Genomic DNA, 20,183 nt, shown 5'->3' on the forward strand with positions numbered 1-20,183 from the left:
CACACTGATGTAGTTCAGTGCAGAGTAAGTTCTACTGGGAAACAGCAAGATTTACCATTTAGCATAGCATATAACCTCAGGATTTGACTAACAAAGCTTCGCAATTAAAAATCCTGGAATAAAAAAAGCATAACAGAAGCAGAATAGGCTAACACCCACTTTTTTCCTCCTTCCACCATTCATTTTGGAAACAAATAAAGAACCATCTCATTAGCAATTCTAACTAGGGATGCTATAGGCATGGCAGGGGGAAAAAAAACCAAAAAAAAATAAAATCATGCTTTGACTTCTAGGCAGGGAAAATTTAATAAAATTTATGTACAAGTGCTTAAAAAAAGTTAACAAATTTTGCAATGTTGTACTCGATAGTCCTCTTTTTCCCCCCCTCAGCTTACACCAATGGTTAACTCTCTAATAAAAATACTTAAATTAAATTAGGCAAAAAAAAAAAAAAAATTTTGCTTCAAATCAGTATCTTTATAAGAGTCCGTGGCTACTGTTCATAATATTCTTTACATGAGTAACTGTCTTTTCATCACCTAAACTTTTAGACCTTTATTCAAGGCTGTCCGGAAGAAAAAGCTAGCCATGCTACGTTTCTTGGCATTTGTAGAGGCTAGAAACATTTGGATACAGTTTTGAGGAATAATAGGTTTAAATCAAGACCAAAAAAAATCCCCAAGTCATTTTACAATAAATGTATATATTCACATAATGCAAAGACCTCTTAAGCTCAGACAAAAACACCTGTGAGGAAAAAAAAAAATCCAGTTATCCATCAAATTCAAGATTACTGCTTTCTATCATAAAACAAGTTTAACATACCTGTGGATTTTCCAAACTTTTTAAATACTCTTCAAATGGCCCCTCTATGAACTGTGTTTTTTTAAAAAAAAAAGAAGTAGTAATTAGTTACTTTTATCAGCACAGAATATAGAATCCCCAGTCTATGACCCACTGTACGAATAGGAATGTACCACCGGAAGTTTAAGACTATCCTGTCCTTACAATCTAAGTATAAAAAGTGATGTAGAGACAAGGGAAAAAATGGTCAAACATGTAGGTCTGCATTCCAGAAAATAACCACATAAAGAGTTTTTGGAGTCTTCATACAATCCGAAACAAAACAAAAAAAAAACCCAAAAAGAAATCCAGCAGCCAAACGGGAAATCGGAAAGAAAGCAAAGATGCTGTCAAGTAGACATCTATGGGCAATTCATCCCAGGTGTGCACAGCAGATGCGGAGAGCAAAGGAGATCCGTAAGAGATACGGAGAGCAAAGGAGATCAGCAGAGCTGAAGTGAGGTACCTGAGGGAGTAGGAACACTAGGAAATGAGAACAGATATGAAACACCTCAACCTTGTACATGAAACACCTGTTCTGAAGCCTTACAATAAACTTTTTTTAAAAAAAAAAAAAAGAGACTTTTCAGAAGGACAGCAAAGATGGATAGAGGAGAGGTCATACCGCTTGGATCAAGTCTGAGGAAAAAAAGAACAGTAAGACTGGGAGTTTGGAGGAGAGAGACCAAGATGGTAAAACCAGCTAGGGTTGACAAAGCAGTTACCGGGCTGAGAAGACACCAGAATCAGGGAGAGGAAACAACACACATTTAGAGTCAAGAAGGGTCATGGTATTTCCAAAAACTACACAACATAAAACAGAAGTAGAGAAGCAGATACTGGAGTGAGCGGGGTAATTCTGGAAAGAAATTGATTAAAAAGCCAACAGTGAAAAAATAAAATAAAGTAAGAAGGGAGAAAGATCTATGAGTTGGTAAGTCCTCAGATGGACTGGAAACAAACAGCCCTGGCAAATGAAAATAGTCAAGTCAGAGCTGCATTCTCCCAGAGAGATTCACTGTATTTTCTGGCATTCATTCTTGACAACTTCCACATTAACGGTGATCAGTCCCATTTGAGCACAGGGCACTTGGTCAGAAACTACAGCAAATACACAGACTCTTATTTCCTTCTCTTCCCTGTGCCAATGTGCATCTAAAACAGCTTTTTTATTTTGGGTCATTTAGAACAGAAAAAGAGAGCTGAGTAATAATCCTCTAGTAACAAATGCTTACACATACTCCTGTTCTGGCTATCCTGGAACTTGGTTAAATGGTATATACACTAGAACACATACAAACACAAACAGGAGCCATTCTTTATTATTGTTCTTTTAAAAGAAGGAAGGAAAAAAAAAAAAAGGATCTCCTAATGTTAATACTGACAACATTGGCCAAATATAGATCAGTATCAGAATATTTTATGTCCACGGTTGATGAAGGAGAACTTTGTTACAGACGTTTAGAAAAAAAACTACAGTGGCAACTCACAATAAACTGTAGACCCTGAAACAAACGTCACTAAATCTCACCAGCCAAATCCCTTACATATGGTAAAAGCAGTTAAATAGCACAATAAGAACATTTTATGACCTTTATCAATATAGGCATGACTAAAATAAAATCCAGATTTTGATAGCTCCACTACAGACTATTAAAGTTTAAGAAAGTTTGGTTTGGTTTTTAATAAGCATTAAAAACTCTTCCTACTCCCACATCCCTTCAGTCCAAGAAGTATAGAGGTCTTTCTCCAGCCTTATGAAAATTAGTTACTAACACACATGCCAATTAATTTAAAAAGCGCTCACTTGAAAAAACATCAGCTAGTATATAGAGATGATGAATACTGTCACAAACAGCAGAACATACCTTCAAAAAATGGAAGGAATAAAGTAACATTTTTTTAAATGCTCACAAAGAAAACAAAAATACTCACTGCTTCAAATTTCTCCCTATTTTTCCGGAGATAGTCTACACAAGCCATCCTAACATCAATATGCCGAGACTGAGAGTGTAACACCTACAAAGGGAGAAAGAGAAGAAAGTGACAGTGGTTCTCAGCGAGTTTTGATGACAGGCCACAAATAATTAATGACTGCTGTCTAAATACAGGCTTGGAAAAACTCTAGTTTCATTTTTAAGAACATAGAAAATGCACATTCATTAACATCTTTATGCAGGTGAAACCTCTTTTACTTAATCAAAAATTAAGTAACTACAGAATTTAGTAAATCTGTGAATTCAAACATTCCATTGTAAGAGGATTTACTGAGCAAAATGAATAGCATTTGTTGTCATTCTTTAACTGACTCCTTTGTAAAGGATTTCAGTTAAATGAAGAAGTTACCGCAGAAGTGGATGAAGAAATCAACTACCCACATCCACTCATTCAAATGAAATCCAGCCAAATCTAAGCGAGTGCAGGTTTACTTTCTATTGACTTCAAGAGGTGTAGGTCTGTTGCCCATAACTGATTAGGAAGCCAGGAATTCAGATCCCAGTATGACACCTGCATTCTACCTCCTGTTCAAATCTCTACTGGAAAAATAGTACTTTCATCGTAGGCTCAGAGCTATCTCTAATGTGACTTTGTCTGCATCCTCATAACGATGTAGGGCAGTTCCAGTCACTTTAACTTGCAGACTCTCTTGCAATCCTTACACACTACCCTCAGTTTAAAACATTTCCAAATCCAGATCAGTGTAGAAGCATGAAGAGTACAGAAATTAGGCCAAATTTGTGGGTAAACACCTACTAACTCTGAATTAAAGACCTTCCCTTCAATAAAATAAGAAGGGGACGTTAAAAATTTAATTAATAGTTGAAAAAAACTTCTATATGCACAGAAGTGTGGGAGAAACCTTCTATATATGTTAAAAACATCAGATTATCAGTGTATATTCATTGATTATTCCCTTGAAATAAAAAAACCCACTCACTTCAAATCAATAGCGTTTGCTTGCCTGAATTTATAGATTCGGTGGGAAAGTTTTTTGGTTTTGTTTTTTTTTTTTTTTAAAAAAGTGAACTGTGTAAAATTAGCACAGGAATCTGGGCTCCCACAATCAGAAGCACCAGAGCTCCCACTGCTGTTTGTTTGTATTTAAGACAAGATGACGCTGTCACTTTTTTCCTTTAACAGTAACACTGAAATGGGGGAGGGGAATTCAACAGGAAGAACTGAAAGTAAATTACTCACTTTCTCTAATTTTATAGTGAACTAATTAACAAAACTAAGAACAAGGCTTTTCAGCTCTTTCCGCTAAATTCCGTTTCCTCAATAGTCTTGTACAAAGCAGTTGTACCCAAATGTTGAAATCAGGCTGAAAAAAGCTGAGGAGGCAGTGGAAGTTACCTGTTTTGACCAATTTCTTGATGACAGAAGGCAACTGTACACACAGAACTTCCCCCTCTCACCTCGGATGATAGAAACTTTCCCCCCCCCCCTCGCTGGCACCTGGCCACGCAACCTTAACCTGTATTTAACTGCATTTTCACACTGATTGTCCCCCCACTAATGGGACCCACTTCCCATGCTTTCACGCGCAGTAGCTCTGTTGAGGTATGCGGTTACCTGCTCAGCCACAGCCCTGAAGAGACAAGATCCATCCTTGGCAACCCTCTTTCTGTACAAGCCCTGAGATCGCAAGTAGCCGTCCATGGAAGCGTCCCCAGGGGCGCCCACGCCGCCGCCTTGATGCCTCTGCTCCCCGCCGTCGGGTTTACACGCCGCCTCCATGTTTTTACCGCCTGACGCTGGTGGAGAATGGCTGCACCCCTCCTAGCCCCACATGGCAGGGTGAGCCCGCCGAGCACCTCCGGGGAACGGCGGCGGGGGGAGGCGAGCGCCGGCCCCCCCCGGTAGCAGCAGCAGGAGGAGGAAAAGCAGCCGGTCTCCCGTTAGCAACTCGCATGTGGATTGAAATCGCGGGGAGAAAACAGTCAAGTTTTACTCCGCGGTCTGGACTTCCAGCTCTCTAAACGCCGCGGTGCTCAGGCGTCCGGAAAGGGCCGGGCAGCAGCTCCCGGGCAGCGGCACTCCGAGCCGCGCTTCTCCCTCGGGGCGGCGATTCCCGGCGGCTTCCGCCGGCCTGCGGGGCGCAAAACAAAAGGGAAAGGACATGTGCGACCGCCGCCGGGCACCCGAGCGGAAAACAAGAAACGAAAAAAAAAAAAAAAAGCAGCAGCGTAACCTGGCGTTTATTTTCACTTTCAGCCCGGGCGCTTCTGGGAGCGGTAGTCCTGGAGGAGGAGGAGGAAGAAGCGGGAACCACCCCCGGAGCGGCCGCAGCGGCCCGGGGCGGGGGGGTGACACCCGTTTTCGGGGTCTTGCCCCTTAGCCCCGCACCCAGTCTGCCTCAGTTCACTCCGCTGCAGCTTTTTAGTTTTATAACTAACAACGGGATGTCCGACACCTAATCCCTAGATACACGGGGTTTGTGGTTTTAGTCTGGGTTTTGTTTGCTTTGGGGTTCCCCCCCTCCCCCCCCCCAACAGATTAGATTGTAAAATTATTTTTTAAATCCATCCACCTGCAGGAAAGAGATGGAAATAAAACTGGGATAGTAAAAAGAGGCTTAAATTAAAAGGGATGAAACCCCATAGCCACTCAATACTTTGAATATACTACTTTTTCTGTATACCACTCTTAATGGTAAGAGGCAACAAACGTTTTTACTACAACTGCATGACTAAATTTTGCTTGGCATTGTAAACAGGCTTCAGAAGATCTTGGTGCACAAAACATGACAAGAGGAAGTTTTCCCAACTAGTAAGGCTTTTTTTACTGTAATTGTGTGACTTACCCAGGAGGAAGAGCTACAAAGCTCTCAGTAGCACTAGTGATAAGTAAAATGCTACTGGTTACTTAGTTTAAATGAACAAATTTAGATGTAAGAAAGAGAGGTGAAGACAGAAGGAATGAACACCCCAATTTTTACTTTCAGCCCATAGTAATAAGCCCAGGCAGGGCAGTAACTTGAGCCAAGATCTGTATACAATAATAACTGACCAAGTAAGCAGAAGTTACAGGGGAGGCTGAGTCTAGTGCTCTAGCAGCTCTAGAATGAGCTCAAACATTAAAAAAGAAAAAAAAAAAAAAAAAAAAGGCAGGATCAAACCCCAGGTTTGCCAGAAAGGAGTTGGTGTACTGGAAGCAAAAGCAAATTCCCAGTGATCTGTGTAGACGAGGAGAACAGAAACTGAGAGAAGTGAAAGTAAAGTTCTAACAGCATTTGGAAAAGGGGAAACATAACCCCCATTTTTAAAAAGGGAAAAAAGGAAGACCCGGGGAACTACAGGCCAGTCAGTCTCACCTCTGTGCCCAGTAAGATCATGGAGCGGATCCTCCTGGAAACTGTGCTAGGGCACATGGAAAATAAGGAGGTGATTGGTGACAGCCAACATGGCTTCATGAAGGGCAAATCGTGCCTGAAGAATTTGGTGGCCTTCTCTGATGGGGTTACAAGTGTTGGTGGATAAGGAATGAGTGACTGATGTCATCTACCTGGACTTGCGCAAAGCATTTGACACTGTCCCACACAACATCCTTGTCTCTAAATTGGAGAGATGTGGATTTGACAGATGGACCCCTCGGTGGATAAGGAATTGGCTGGATGGTCACACTCAAAGAGTTGTGGTCAACAGCTCAATGTCCAAGTGGAGAGCAGTGAGGAGTGACGTTCCTCAGGGGTCGGGGTTGGAACTGGCGCTGTTTAACATCTTTGTTGGCAACACGGACAGTGGGATCGAGTGCACCCTCAGCGAGTTTGCTGACAACACCAAGCTGTGCGGTGTGGGGACACGCTGGAGGGAAGGGATGTGCCATCCAGAGGGACCTGGACAGGCACGAGAGGTGGGCCTGTGCAAACCTCATGGAGTTCAACAAGGCCACATGCAAGGTCCTGCCCATGGTTTGGGGCAATCCCAAGCACAAATACAGGCTGGGCAAAGAGTGGATTGAGAGCAGCCCTGAGGAGAAGGACTTGGGGGTATTAGCGGATGGAAAACTGACTGTGAGCCAGCAATGTGTGCTCACAGCCCAGAAAGCCAACCGTGTCCTGGGCTGCATCAAGAGAAGTGTGGCCCCTCAAGGGAGGGGATTCTCCCCCTCCGCTCTCTTGAGACTCCACCTGTAGTGCTGTGTCCAGCCCTGGGGGCACCAACATCAGAAGGACACAGACCTGCTCAAGCAAGTCTAGAGGAGGCAACGAAGAAGATTGGGGGGCTGGAGCACCTCCCCTGTGAGGACAGGCTGAGAGAGTTGGGGGTGTTCAGCCTGGAGAAGAGAAGGCTCTGGGGAGACCTTATAGCGGCCTTCCAGTACTGAAAGGGGCTACAGGAAAGGTGGGGAGGGACTCTTTATCACAGAGTGCAGGGACAGGATGAGGGGTAACAGTTTTAAACTGAAAGCGGGCAGATTTGGATTAGATAAAAGGAAGAAATTCATCCGTGTGAGGGTGGTGAGGCCCTGGCACAGGTTTCCCAGAGAAGCTGTGGCTGCCCCCTCCCTGGCAGTGTTCAAGGCCAGGTTGGACGGGGCTTTGAGCAACCTGGTCTAGTGGAAGGTGTCCCTGCTTGTGGCAGGGGGGTGGGACTAGAATGGTCTTTAAGGTCCCTTCCAACCCAAACCATTCTATGACCTGAACCTCTAAGACAGAGAGCTGGTTAAGCAGCGTGGGGATGTTTAAGAAAAGGAGCATGATGTAAAAATATTAGCAAGGAGCTGGAGGGAAAGCTCAAACTTCTCACCAGAAGATGGGAAAGGTTATCTAACAAAACTGAACCATAAACAGTTGCTGACACTGACTCAGATACCATATTCACTTAAGAAACTCAGACTAGAAGAGTCCTGCATGCTAGAGGTGCTTCTTCTGTAGATAAAAGCAATTTGGCAAGACACTTTTAAGACCTATCAAACTAGTATCCAGTTAAGAGTTTCTTAGGAATATTCCATTTTTCCTCACCCTATTTGTCACTGTTAGAGACAGAACTATCCTCCAACATGTTTACAAATTTGTCTTCTCTCATATTTGAGCCTTTTGTCATTGTGATTCTAAAGGCTGGTTAGAGGAAGGGCAAATGCCTTTCGTCACATCTGCTCAACTCAAGAACACCTGTACACACAAGGTCATCTAGTATGTGACAGAATGTAAATGTAGTTCTGATGAAGGGAATACACTGAGAAAATTAAATAATTTAAGTCATATAGTGGTCAGTTGCTTAAAAGCCTGCTCTTTTTGCAACTGACTCCTTAAGTCGATCAAGCAATGGTGACCCACAGATTAGTTTTTCCAAATACTGCTACTCAAGAAGCAATCTGTTTCTAAAAAGGTGAAGTTCTCGCTGAAGGTATCTAGCCTGTACACGCACAGTTTCTAAGACAGAAGGAGAAATGCATCCACCAAAAGACACCTGAAATACCTCAACATTAAATGCTCTATCAAGATAAGAATGGCCAAATTATAACTCATGAGTTATTACAGATGTTCTAATTAGCAAGCAGCTTTATTAAAACTTTCAGCCAGCACTTCTACCACAAGCAGCAGCTCCAGCCACTAGTTCCTCCTCTGCACCAACCTCTATTGCCCACACAAGCGCTTCTGCTGCCTGTACACTGAATCAGCTCAGAAAGCTGACTCAAGCTAAAAAACAAACAAACAAAAAATCACCCCAACTTTTATTTTTAAACCAAGATTAGTTTTGTGATTCAGTTCACGGCCTGCCTGTGCCAACACCTGGGCCGGCAGAGGGGAGGGGGGGGCAGCGCGGCGGGCGGGGGCTGCCTGTACTCATCCAACCGCAGCCTTGGCGGGAGGAGGCCAGCTCTCACCCAGCCTCTCGCCTGTCCTTTCCCGCTTCAGGCAGCGCCGGTTCACCAGAAGCCTCCTCCCAGCCCGCAAACCTGGCCTGCGCGACTCGGCCCAGGCCAGGGCCGCGCACCGGGGCAGGGACGGCCCCTCGGCCTGCAGCCCGGCGGAGGAACGGGCCCCACGAGGGGCCCTGCCTGCGCGGCGGCCCTCCCGCCGGGGGCACACGGGCCGCCGGGACTGCGGGACCGGACTCCCCGCCTGGAGAGGCCACGGCGCGGCGGGGCCCGCACCCTCCCCTCAGCCGCTGACTGGCACTTACCGGCGGAGGGGCGGGCGGCCCCCTCCTTCTCCTCTCCTCCTCCCCCCGAGCGACGGCGGCAGCGGCGACGCCCCCTCCTCGCCTCGTCGCGGCCCCGGCACTTCAATCTCCCGCGGCGGCCGCTCCGCTCGCGTCGCTCCCCGATGATGCGGCCGCTGCCAGCCCCGTCCCGGTCTCGCCCTCCCGCTTCGCCGCCCTCTCATCACTCTTCGGCGCCCCCCCTCCGCCCGCTATTGGTTTGTCCCACCGGCCACACCTGTGCGGGCTGCTGCGGCTCGTACCATTTGCCGCACGGGGGAGGGAGGAAGGAGGCGGCAGGGGAGAATACGCAGGTGCTGGAAGATGGAGGGTTTCGCGGGGTGTGTGTGTGGGGGGGGGCTGTTTTTCCGGGCTTCGTCGCTGGGCGGCTTTAAGGAGCCGCGTGGTGCTGAGGCGAGCGGCGATGTCCTCATGTCGCCACCCGCGGGGGCACGCAGTGGTACCGCCGGGGAACGTCTCCCTCCCCCCAGCCGGCAGGTCCCCGCGCTCGCGGCCACCAATGGCGGGAGGGGGGTGAGGGTCTCTGCCCGCCCTCACACCCCCTGCCTAATGGCACCGCTGCCTTCAGCAGCAGTTTAGCCTAGTTGTAAGCACACACCCCCCCCCGCCCCGGCTGTGGGATGCAACGGAAAACGTTTTTAAGAGTTTTTCTGACAGGTATTTTTTGTAATGAGTTAACAGCCCGGAAGAACAAGTGTGGGACAGGAGAGAGGGGGGATCCGGCAATCGCTGCCCAGAGGAAAAATTGTTAAAACTCTGCCCTCGGTATATGCGTGCTGTTACAGTGACAGTGTGTATTTTCATATCGCATTGCTCTTTCTCAGAAATGCTATAACGGATGTGAAGAAATACGTAAAATGTCTGTAACTCAGTGGTGGGAAGGTTGCGAGAAGATAAAGCAAGTGTGTAGCAAATTAAAATTTGATTTTTTTTTCCTAATAAAATGCTTATTCAGTGTAGGAAGTCATCACTCAAACGCACGACCAAGCCAAAGTGTTTAAGGGGACCTAATAAAAAATTAAACAAATACTTCAAGCTAGCTAGCATAAATATTAATAACGGTGATAAAGCCTGATGCTTAAGGGGACACAGTAAAAAAAAAAAATAGAAGCGTAGTCTGGTTAGAAAAAAAAGTATTTTTAGGTTGCCCATTTGCTTAGTAGTCCATTACGAGATTTTGGATTTGAATTGACCATTTTTGGTTGAAATAGAATATGAGGTTATATAAACTATTAGGCTTATCTGGTAAGGTGCAATTCAGTTTCCCTATTCTGTGCATATTAAATTGAAGCTGGCATGTGAACAGTACTTTTGAAGACAGTAGGCTAAAACGCAATCCTGTGGAAGTCATTTATCCCTATATGTTCTTAGGTTTCCAAAGTTAACAGCACCGTACACATTTAAGCTGGTAGTGCCTCCGTGTGCCTGCGTTTGTGCCAGACAGTGAAGCGCGTTGAGAAAACTGACCCAGCTGACAGCCAGGCGTTCCCCTACGTTATTTTTCAGTGAGATCAGGTCTGCAAACCATTTTGTTGTGCACTTGCTGCACAAACACTGACACAAGAGAGGGAGAAGGTAGGAAAGAGAAAATAGATGAAGAGGAGACGAGAGGTTTTGGTTTTGGTATAGTGCCAGGTCAGATCTTTGTCAAACTTCAACCTGAGACATCAAGGATGTTAAGATTTAGAGTTGTCCCAGACCCCTTGTACCAAATCTGAACAGCCTGTTCAAAGTCTTTATTTAATTCTTCCATGGTAAAATGCGTTCCCCATCAGATGCGTGCATTCTGACAAGTAACGATTACTTGGGTTTGGAGTATTTTGTGAAAGTTTACAGTTTCTTACCCAGGTTGTGTTCCTACTGACATCTACAAAACAGTTACACCCCTTATGCAGAAGCTTTAAAAAATACGTATACAAAATAATTGAACAGTAACAGATGCTGTTACCTGTTGAAAGGAAAGAATAAACCTTTCCAGACATCAGAGGTACCATAAATAGTTCAGTCCAACGTTTAATTGAGTCAGTAGGAAGATTTCTGTTGCCATTTGTGGGTGATGGATCAGGCTTAAACACAGAAGGGTAAGAGCATCTTCAACATGAACCATTTTATTTATGGATCTCTGTGTGTAGACCAACTTGGTTTTAATTCTGCTGATGAAGAATAGACCTGGATTTCATGTCGGTGTCACAGAATAGCAGTGCAATCATAGCAAAATATAGTAATGGTTGCATTACTCCTGCATTCTATTTATAGCTGACTGCATCTCTGTGCTTATGCATACATCAAAGATCATATACTCCCAGGATCTGCATTCCTTCATTACACATCAGGGAACTTCAGAAATGCAGTCTACTCAAGTTTGAAAATATTATTCTTCAAAAATGTAGTAATCATGTAACATTTTGCCTTCTGGAGAGTTTTGGTCAAGGCTAGAAAACCCAGGCTGATATTTTAAGAGCTTTCCTTCCATGCGGATTTAATACCGCATCAGATTCGAGGGGGAACTTCTGCCCTTGAGGAATGCTTCTTTATAAAATGTCTTGAAGATGTTGGTCTGAAGGCATAAGTTTGTGTAGTCAAGAAATATTGAGAGGTGAGGCAAGAAGAGTCACTTAAAAGGTTTTGGAAGTCATGAGTGGTTGTGTTCTAAGCATAGCTCATCTTGGAGCAGCAGAAATACGGATTCCTGGTTTCCCACAGTTTTGTTTCTTCTGTCTTTACATCACCTACACCCCCGTCTTGCTACACCATCAGCATGAGCTTCCTGTTGTGTTCCCCTATTTCTAGATGCCACACACATTGCTCTGGCACCCCATTAGACTTTGAGCTCTCTCACGTGCACTGTAACATCTTCCTCTTCCCTCCATGCTCCCAAAGTCCTGAACAAGAGGTAGCAGGTGTCGAGCCTGATTCTGAAATATGCTGTGGTTTTGTGCTGAGGGGCTTGGCGTGTTAGCCAGCCAGGAGGCCAAACAGGACAGGTAGCTTCAGTGGTCAACAGCGATGGTAATTTGGGTCTTTCTCCTTGTCTCGGATACTGATTTTCATGATACTTACAGAATCTTGTCATCACAGTCTTCTGTTCCTCTGTCATACATGTTCACAATTTTCAGATTGATTTCAAACATGTATGAGAGAGAAGAGAAGAAACCAACGGATAATGAAGCAGACAGTATAAATGATCCTTTTTTTTCTTTTTTTTTTTTTCGCAAACTAGGGAAAAAGTGGTAGTCCTAACATTAAAGATAAATGAAGGGTTTGTCTTTGTAATGCCTGTCACAGTCATGTTTTGACTCCAAACTGGGAAGATGTAAGTCTATCTGTAAACCTTCAATTAATTCAAAGCCAAATTTGTTACCTGAGGTATTGGGTGATCAGAAGACAACAGAAGACCACAGGGAGATGTTTGTGAGGTAGTTGATACATATGTAGAGAAAAATTACATGCATTGAAATAGGATTCTAGTATAGCTGTAGAGTTAGATGAGGGGTCTGGAGTGTTGTGTATACTGAAGTATGCTCTGAGGCCAAGAAAACTGATATGAAGGAAGATGGCAGAGCTATATCCATTTAAAAGAATGTCTTTAGTTGTATAAAGGTAAAACATGAGTAACTGGGTTCGAATTGGTGTAGGATATTACTGCAGGTAATGTGAATAGTTACACTGTACCCAAAAAGTGTACTCTTTCCCCACTTTCTTTATACTAACATAGACTTGTATTGGGTTTGTGTGGCAAGATTTTGGTGGCGAGGGGGCTACAGGGGTGGCTTCTGTGAGAAGCTGCCAGAAGCTTCCCCAGTGTCTGCTGGAGCCAACGCCAGCCGGCTCCAAGACAGACCCACCACTGGCCAAGGCCGAGCCCATCAGCGATGGTGGTCGCACCTCCGGGATAATGTATTTAAGAAGGGGGAAAAAAACACCTGCACAATTGCAGCCAGAGAGAGGAGTGAGAATATGTGAGAGCAACAACCCTGCAGACCCCAAGGCCAGTGCAGAAGGAGGGGGAGGAGGTGCTCCAGGTGCCAGCGCAGAGATTCCCCTGCAGCCCGTGGTGCAGCCCGTGGTGAGGCAGCTGTGCCCTGCACCCACGGAGGTTGTGATGGAGCAGAGACCCACCTGCAGCCCGGGGAGGGCCCCACGCCAGAGCAGGGGGATGTGCCCGAAGGAGGCTGTGACCCCATGGGAAGCCCACGCTGGAGCAGGCCCCTGGCAGGACCTGTGGCCCCGAGGGGAGAGAAGCCCACGCTGGAGCAGGTTTGCTGGCAGGACTGGTGACCCCGTGGGGGACCCACGCTGGAGCCGTCTGTTCCTGAAGGATGGCACCCCATGGGAGGGACCCATGCTGAAGTAACATGAAGAGCTGCAGCCCATGGGAAAGACTCACGTTGGAGGAGTTCATGGAGGACTGTCTCCTGTGGGAAGGACCCCACGCTGGAGCAGGGGAAGAGTGTGAGGAGTCTTCCCCCTGAGGAGGAAGGAGTGTAAGCGACAATGGTGACGAACTGACCGCAACCCCCATTCCCCTTCCCCCTGTGCTGATGCGGGGAGGAGGTAGAGAATTTTGGAATGAAGTTAAGCCCAGGAAGAAGGGAGAGGTGGGAGGAAGGTGTTTCAAGATTTAGTTTTTATTTTCTCATTATCCTACTGTGATTTTGATTGGTAATAAAATAAACTATTTTCCCCAAGTCGAGTCTGTTTTGCCCGTGACGGTAATTGGTGAGTGATCTCCCTGTCCTTATCTCAAACCACGAGCTTTTTGTTATATTTTCTCTCCCCTGTCCAGCTGAGGAGGGGATTGGTAGAGCAGCTTTGGTGGGCACCTGGTGTCCAGCCAGGGTCAACCCACCACAAGACTGTTACAGAGAAGAACTCCCGCCTTTTCCCCAGGCTTGTTCTAGCTGCTTCCTCTTGTGCCTAGTCTGTCCTTCATCAAAAGTAATTTGGTGTTGTTTTCAAGAAATTTGTTTCATCTGGATCAGGAAACTGATGCAGCTGAGTGCTTGGCTGCAACTATGTTGATGTCAGTGAAAGGTGGACAGGGGGCGTCCGTGATATGGGTTAGGAAGTGAAGGGAAATAACCCTGCTTACAGAAGCAAATGTGTGATTGCAGTTAGAAGAAGTGAGGAGTCTAGCAGCAATCTTTTGATTCAAAAGCAGAAAAAAACATTTTCTATAACTCAGAAAGAATAAACAGTAGCATATATTAGAGAAGTGGTTTAAATCAGCCATCATGAAAATGAATCAAATTAGTGAACAGGAAACTTCGATTTAAATGATTGCTTTTAATCTTGAATTACAGTTGTATTTTTTTCTTGAAGGCTGATTTTTCACTGATTGGTAACCATTAAAATGTGCTGATTATAGTCTTTATGCATAATTTAGCATTCCTTTTTGCTAACAAACAGGGCATGCTATATCTACATAAATCTGAGACATTTCAGACTTTAATATAACATTTATATAGATTCTTAATTTTTACATACATTTTACTATTTTGGAAGATGAGGACTGTTGCTTTTTTTTTTACTAGATAGTTGTTACACTTGTAATTCATATCAAACTCCTAGTGGATAAATATGGGAACTGAAAGAAAATAATGAGAAAAAACCTCTTTATAGTTGCTTTTAGTTAAATAAGATTACTATAAATGTATTTGAACCTTCTTCTTAAGAAGATTATCTAAATGTTTTGCACTGAAAAAGATTTTATTAAAAAAAAAGGAAGTATATGTGTAGGAAGAGCATTTAATTGGTTTGATCACTCAATCAAGTGTATAGAACTAGTAGAGATCATCCTGTCCTTTCCATCTGTTTTTTATTTATGGATGGAAATAATGAAAAAAAAATCAGCTCAGGTAAGTGAGCTAGTTGAATAAGCAGAAATGAAGAAAATACTGCCACCTTGCTTGCAGAAAAAGATGCTTGTCAAAAACTGGTTTAACGCTTCAGCAAACCTAGATTAATTGTTCAGCAGCTTGACTTTCATTATAGCTTGAACAGAAACTCCATACTGCTTAATAATACTACTTTTGTAGTATTTGTTTTGTAAAGCAAACATAGTTAAAATTGAAATTTAAATTAACCAACCTGAGTGATTTTGTTATTTTATTTTAGAGACCCAGAGCAGTTACTAGGGAAGAACCATTTTTTAGCCTTACACTTAAATCGAGCACAAAGTCAGGATCTTCTAGAAACCAGGTACTTTTCTTCATGTTTAAAAAGGCTGTACATGACTGGAGGAGCCTGTTAGAAAGGCTAGCAAAGTTAGAAAAAATGTCATTCAAATATATAAATCTCTAATATCGCGGCAGAATATTCATTCTTTGACTTCTGATGTGTTTTGAAATGGGTAGCAGTTCATCCTATTATCAACTTTGCTGAAATTAAGTGCAAGTGCAATGAAATAATATTCATAAGTAAAATCAGGATAAATGATGTTACTAGCAAAGCTCTAGTCATAAATGAAAAAAAATCATATACAAAGAGATGGACTTTGTATGAGACAATCTTGCTGATTAATAAGAACTTTTTTTTTTTTTTTTTTTTTTTGCCATTCCAGCTATGCTGTTCTCAGAGCAAAGTGAAAATCTGTAGCAGCTAGATGCAGTGGTTTTCCTTATGGTTATAAGGCTAGTGGCCATAGGTTGTAGTTCAGCTTGTGAGCCTTTAGATGGCATTAACTCCTTGAACATTTTAGGTTTTCATTTTTCTCACGTGTTCAAGTGTGAGATGAGGGAACACGGCGATAACTTCTGAACTAATATTTTGTTAGGGGAACACAGTCAGTACACTCAATGCATGCTGCTCCCACCCCACCCCCCTCCCCCCCCGAAAAAAAAAAAAAAAAAGAAAAACATAAAAAGAGATTTTTGACTGAAGACATGAAGGATGCAGCCCAGCTCTAGAGCACAGGGCTGAGAAATGTCCAGTTCTGAGCTTGGTCTGTCCCCAGGCATTGTACTACAACAACTCTGAGGTGTAAATAAAGCAGCAGGGGGTTGTCAGGTTCTTTTCCTATCTATTCTGCCTCTGCCAGCTGTATACAGGCACAGAAATACACTGTTTTGTTGGCTCGGTGCCATGAGAAGCTCTTTATATGCTGGAGCGATACATTAGTGGCTCCCTGTGCTGTGACTAGGTCTAGTTCTATTGTTAGTGTGTGAAGTGACAGTATTGCAGTAGGTAGTTGTGCTTAAGATTATGAAAAGAAGCGTAACCGATAGCACACTGCTTTGCTGCAAATAAATACCATTGTGTCCCTAGGTTTTGTGAACCACTGCAAGTAACGTTGTTTGAAACTATAGATTTTCCACATACTGTGTTGCGTTTCAGTAGGATACAGGGCTTCTGCATGTTATTAAGTACAAAATTAATGTGCATTCTGTGTAAGAGATAGCTTATTCAGCTGATGATGACACATTGGGACATTCAAACTGTGTATGCCTCTACACTCAGAATGTTTTCAGTGACACACCAAATTAACTGAATGATGCATTAACTGAAAAGGAAAAGAATTTAGTATGGCTGCCATAGTTAGCTGTGTGCAGTTCCTCCTTAACTGCAGACCTTTCAAGCCTTTTTCCATCTCCGTCTCAAAGCACAGAACTTCTTTAACAAGTGCTGCTAGATCCATTTTGTAGATGAGGAAACTGGAACATCGAAATCTGATGATATGCTCGTGATCATCCATGAAGCATCTAACATATCTGGAAATGGAACCTGGGTGGGTTCCTGATCTCTATTCTTGTGCCTTAACTACCAGATTAATTTTCCATTTGCTGTACATCTTTATATGGCAATAGTGTTGCTGCTTTCCACAGGATAGTCTGAGCTAGTATCCAGATAAGAACAATGGCTATGACAACTCTTTCTTTTTGATAGAGTACCATAAAAATACACAGTGCTTTAAAGTAAGCACATGTCAACAAAGAACACAAAGTACCGAATGCTGCCAATGCCTGTTTCCTTGGCTTAAAAGTGTCTTCTTTTGTGTGCATGAAGTTTAGACTCCACTTCACAGGATGCTACTCCATGGATTTCCACTGTTTTTTCTGAAGTCAGTGAAGTTGTAGCTATATAAGTGAAGTCTGAATTTTGCCTTCTAGTTTCCAAGTGAGCATTTAATAATCAAGTGGACGTCAGAGTGTATTTCTTGCTGCCTTTTAGCTCAGTGATATGCAACATTGCATTTGAGTAGGCTTGTATTGCAGCTGCGTCTCAGTTTGACTTAGTAAGGTTGCTAAAGGATGTCTTGTTCTCATGCCATATTTGTCTTGCTCTTTTTTGTAATTTATTTACTTTGGAGAACTGAACCAGACTTAAATGTCTGGTTTTCAGTGAGGTGTTGTTTTGGGGGTGTGTGTTTTGACCCAGTATTACAGATGGTTTCACTAAAGAACATAACAGTTAAGTGATTAGCCCAAGGTGAATGGCTCAGCCTTCCTTTAAATGTTAAACTCTTCTGGCTCCGTGTCTTTTAAACTAGTCTAGCCGCTAAATCATATTGGCTCCCAAATGAAATGAAACTTTGAGAAGTGGAAGTCACTTTTCATACTGTCTAACTGCCCATCTTATGTGGGAAAATGTCTGTAAAAATCCTGCCTGGGAATCCTACCAAATTTTTTTTTTAATCATGTTAAACAAAGCTTTTCGCATCAAATAGTTTATTATCTGTTGACATTCATTCACGGGAGTATACGTACGTAAAGTTGAGCACATATTTTAGTGGAGCAAAGCAAGAGTGTGCAACACTTGTGAGGTGAGGTTGTATGTGATCTGCCCAGGAGAAAATGGATGCTGTTTAAGAAAAGAAGACAGCCATTATAAAAAGAAAGGGAAAAAATTATCTCAGAAAAGCATCTTTTCTTGTATATTGATTTTTAAAAGACAAGCATTTCTAGTTACTCAGAATTTTTCTTTCCAAGTATTATTCCAAGGGTTTCTTCTCTGTAGCTTTCCCATTCTTGACCATAACAATTTAAGGCAGTAAGTGAGGAAAAGTTTGTGAGAAGAATCTGTTATTATCTCCCTGGGATCCAGTGATAGCACACACAGGAATGGTTCAAAGCTGCGCAGGGAGGGTTCAGACTGGGCATTAGGAAGCATTTCTTTACCAAGAGGGTGGTCAAACACTGGAACAGGCTTCCCAGAGAGGTGGTCGATGCCCCAAGCCTGTCAGTGTTTAAGAGGCATTTGGACAATGCCCTTAATAACATGCTTTCACTTTTGGTCGGCCCTGAAGCAGTCAGGCAGTTGGACTAGGTGATTGTTGTAGGTCCTTGCCAACTGAAATAGTCTATTCTATTCCACTTTGGCAACAAACTCAACTGATGTGTTTGGCTGACATTGTTCGCCTCTGCTCTCAGTTTAGGCCCGAGTTAGGAATTCTTAACATTTCCGAAGGGGTTTCCATCAGTTTTTATGGATTCAGAGCTCTTCCTTCTGTGATAGCAGACCATCATCTCATCCAGATATTAGTCCAGTGATCAGGCAGCAGAGTGGTGACTGAGTGAGACAGCGTCTTCTCATACTAGATTAATCACGTAATTTTCTGTCAAATTACTCAACTTTCTCCATTGGCACTGGAATTGAGACTGTCTCTATTCTTGCCAAAGAGTATTCCCCTATCTTTGGCTGTATTTTAAGCTTTTCCAACTTGTGCAGGCTATCTCTGCCTATTATTTTTCTGACATCATACATTTTGCTGTCAGTAATCCAGCAAGACACAAATAATTTGTTTTTTATGTCTGTAATTTATGCTCCAGAGTTGAGTAAATTGCTGCACTTCAGACCCAATCCAAAGTCTAATGAAGTCATTGGAAACATTCCAGTTGACTTCACTAGGCTTTACATCAGGCCCATAAGTAGTACTTGCCTACCACTGAGTCAGAATTTATAAAAGACAAACGAAGCAGAACATTTTTTACCATTCTTAGCCAGTCATGGTAAGGAAAAATAGCAAACAAGAATCAGAATACAGTTTAAATTACAACTATATCAGCTGCTAGTTCTAAATAGTGTTTCATTCGAAGACACAGTTTGACAATAAAAAAGCTACGTAAGTATCACTGGATTAAAGGATTTGAGAAGAGGTTTCTTTTCTTTATTTCTGATTTTTTTCTTATATTTTAATTGGCTCTTTAGTGGATTCTACATTGTGCTAACATGAGTAAAGCTCTTGTGATTGCTAAATGTTACTTTTATTTTCAAAGTCTCATTTTTACATATTATAGGGAGCAATGTGCTGCAGCTAACACCAAATGTGTGAATCGCTTGATGAAAAGAAAAATTATAAAGAGAAAAAAATTAAACAGTATTTATTTTCTCTCCTACAGAATCCAGGTAGCATTGTGAGAAAAGGGGACTCTTTCTCCTCCTATCAATGCTAAAAATTGTGTAAACTGTTAAACTTTTCTTGAAGGAATTGAACTTGAAACATTTAAAAGGAAAAAACCACTACACTGTGACTTTTCCCCAGGGGTGCAGCAGCCTTTGTAAGGTAAACAAGCTGTAGCACTCTGCTATGGGCGCAGGTGGCTAATTAGTGCTCATCACTATCTTTAATCCCAGGGGAAGAGAGAAAACCTTTTAAATCTCTCTATCAAAAATGGAGGTAGTCAAGCTGCAAAGGAAGCCGTGACAAGCTGACTGTGTAGAAGCTCTGTGAACAGTTAATTCATTTAGATCTTTAGTGCAAATATAGTTGGTATACTGTTGCATTTGCATATCCCTCAGCTAGGGCTTAAGTCAACATTTTTAGTACCTCTATTGAAATTAAATTTGTGAAATATATATTACTTCAGCATGTAGAAGACGACAGATTAAAGTACCATTCATTTACTAAATGACAAAGAAGATTAACTGAGTTTTAGGGTGCCAGATAGGAATCTGGCAGAATCTGGAGAACCTGGCGGACTCCGCCAGAATCTGAAGATCTGGATTCTCACAATTTTGAACAGGTCATATAAGATCAGATTCACAGATTTAATTAGCTATCTAATTTCTTTTTGGCTGTAATGTTTATAAGGATCTGGTCCCTAGTTTTGCAGGTTTTAGTTCTATAGATGATTCTGTCAACAGCATGTCCTCAAAAATAGAAAAAAGGGAGGAGGAGTGCTTTTAAAGTTGGATCAGCTCTCTGATCTGGTTTATTACTCAGCTCCACAGACA

At 42.9% G+C, this 20,183-nt stretch overlaps 1 protein-coding gene across 6 annotated transcripts in view; it reads right to left on the reverse strand.

The window, feature by feature from the left end:
* The window catches only part of OTUD4 (OTU deubiquitinase 4), a 35,995-nt gene extending 26,746 nt beyond the window's left edge, over positions 1–9,249 (reverse strand). For 2 of the 6 annotated variants that reach the window (XM_074823744.1, XM_074823739.1), the window contains exons 1-4: positions 8,973–9,246; positions 4,417–4,933; positions 2,779–2,862; positions 826–876 (exon numbers count right to left, since the gene is read on the reverse strand). In XM_074823744.1, the coding sequence (XP_074679845.1) occupies positions 826–876; positions 2,779–2,862; positions 4,417–4,581 (300 nt within the window). In that variant the 5' untranslated portion in view covers positions 4,582–4,933; positions 8,973–9,246. Of the gene's footprint in view, positions 1–825; positions 877–2,778; positions 2,863–4,416; positions 5,060–8,972 lie in introns of those variants that run through there. The other 4 variants (XM_074823742.1, XM_074823745.1, XM_074823743.1 and 1 more) reach the window with 4 other exon arrangements.
* Between the last annotated feature and the right edge of the window lie 10,934 nt (positions 9,250–20,183).

This window comes from Strix aluco, chromosome 4 (genome assembly GCF_031877795.1).
Source record: "Strix aluco isolate bStrAlu1 chromosome 4, bStrAlu1.hap1, whole genome shotgun sequence".
Classification (NCBI taxonomy): domain Eukaryota; kingdom Metazoa; phylum Chordata; class Aves; order Strigiformes; family Strigidae; genus Strix; species Strix aluco.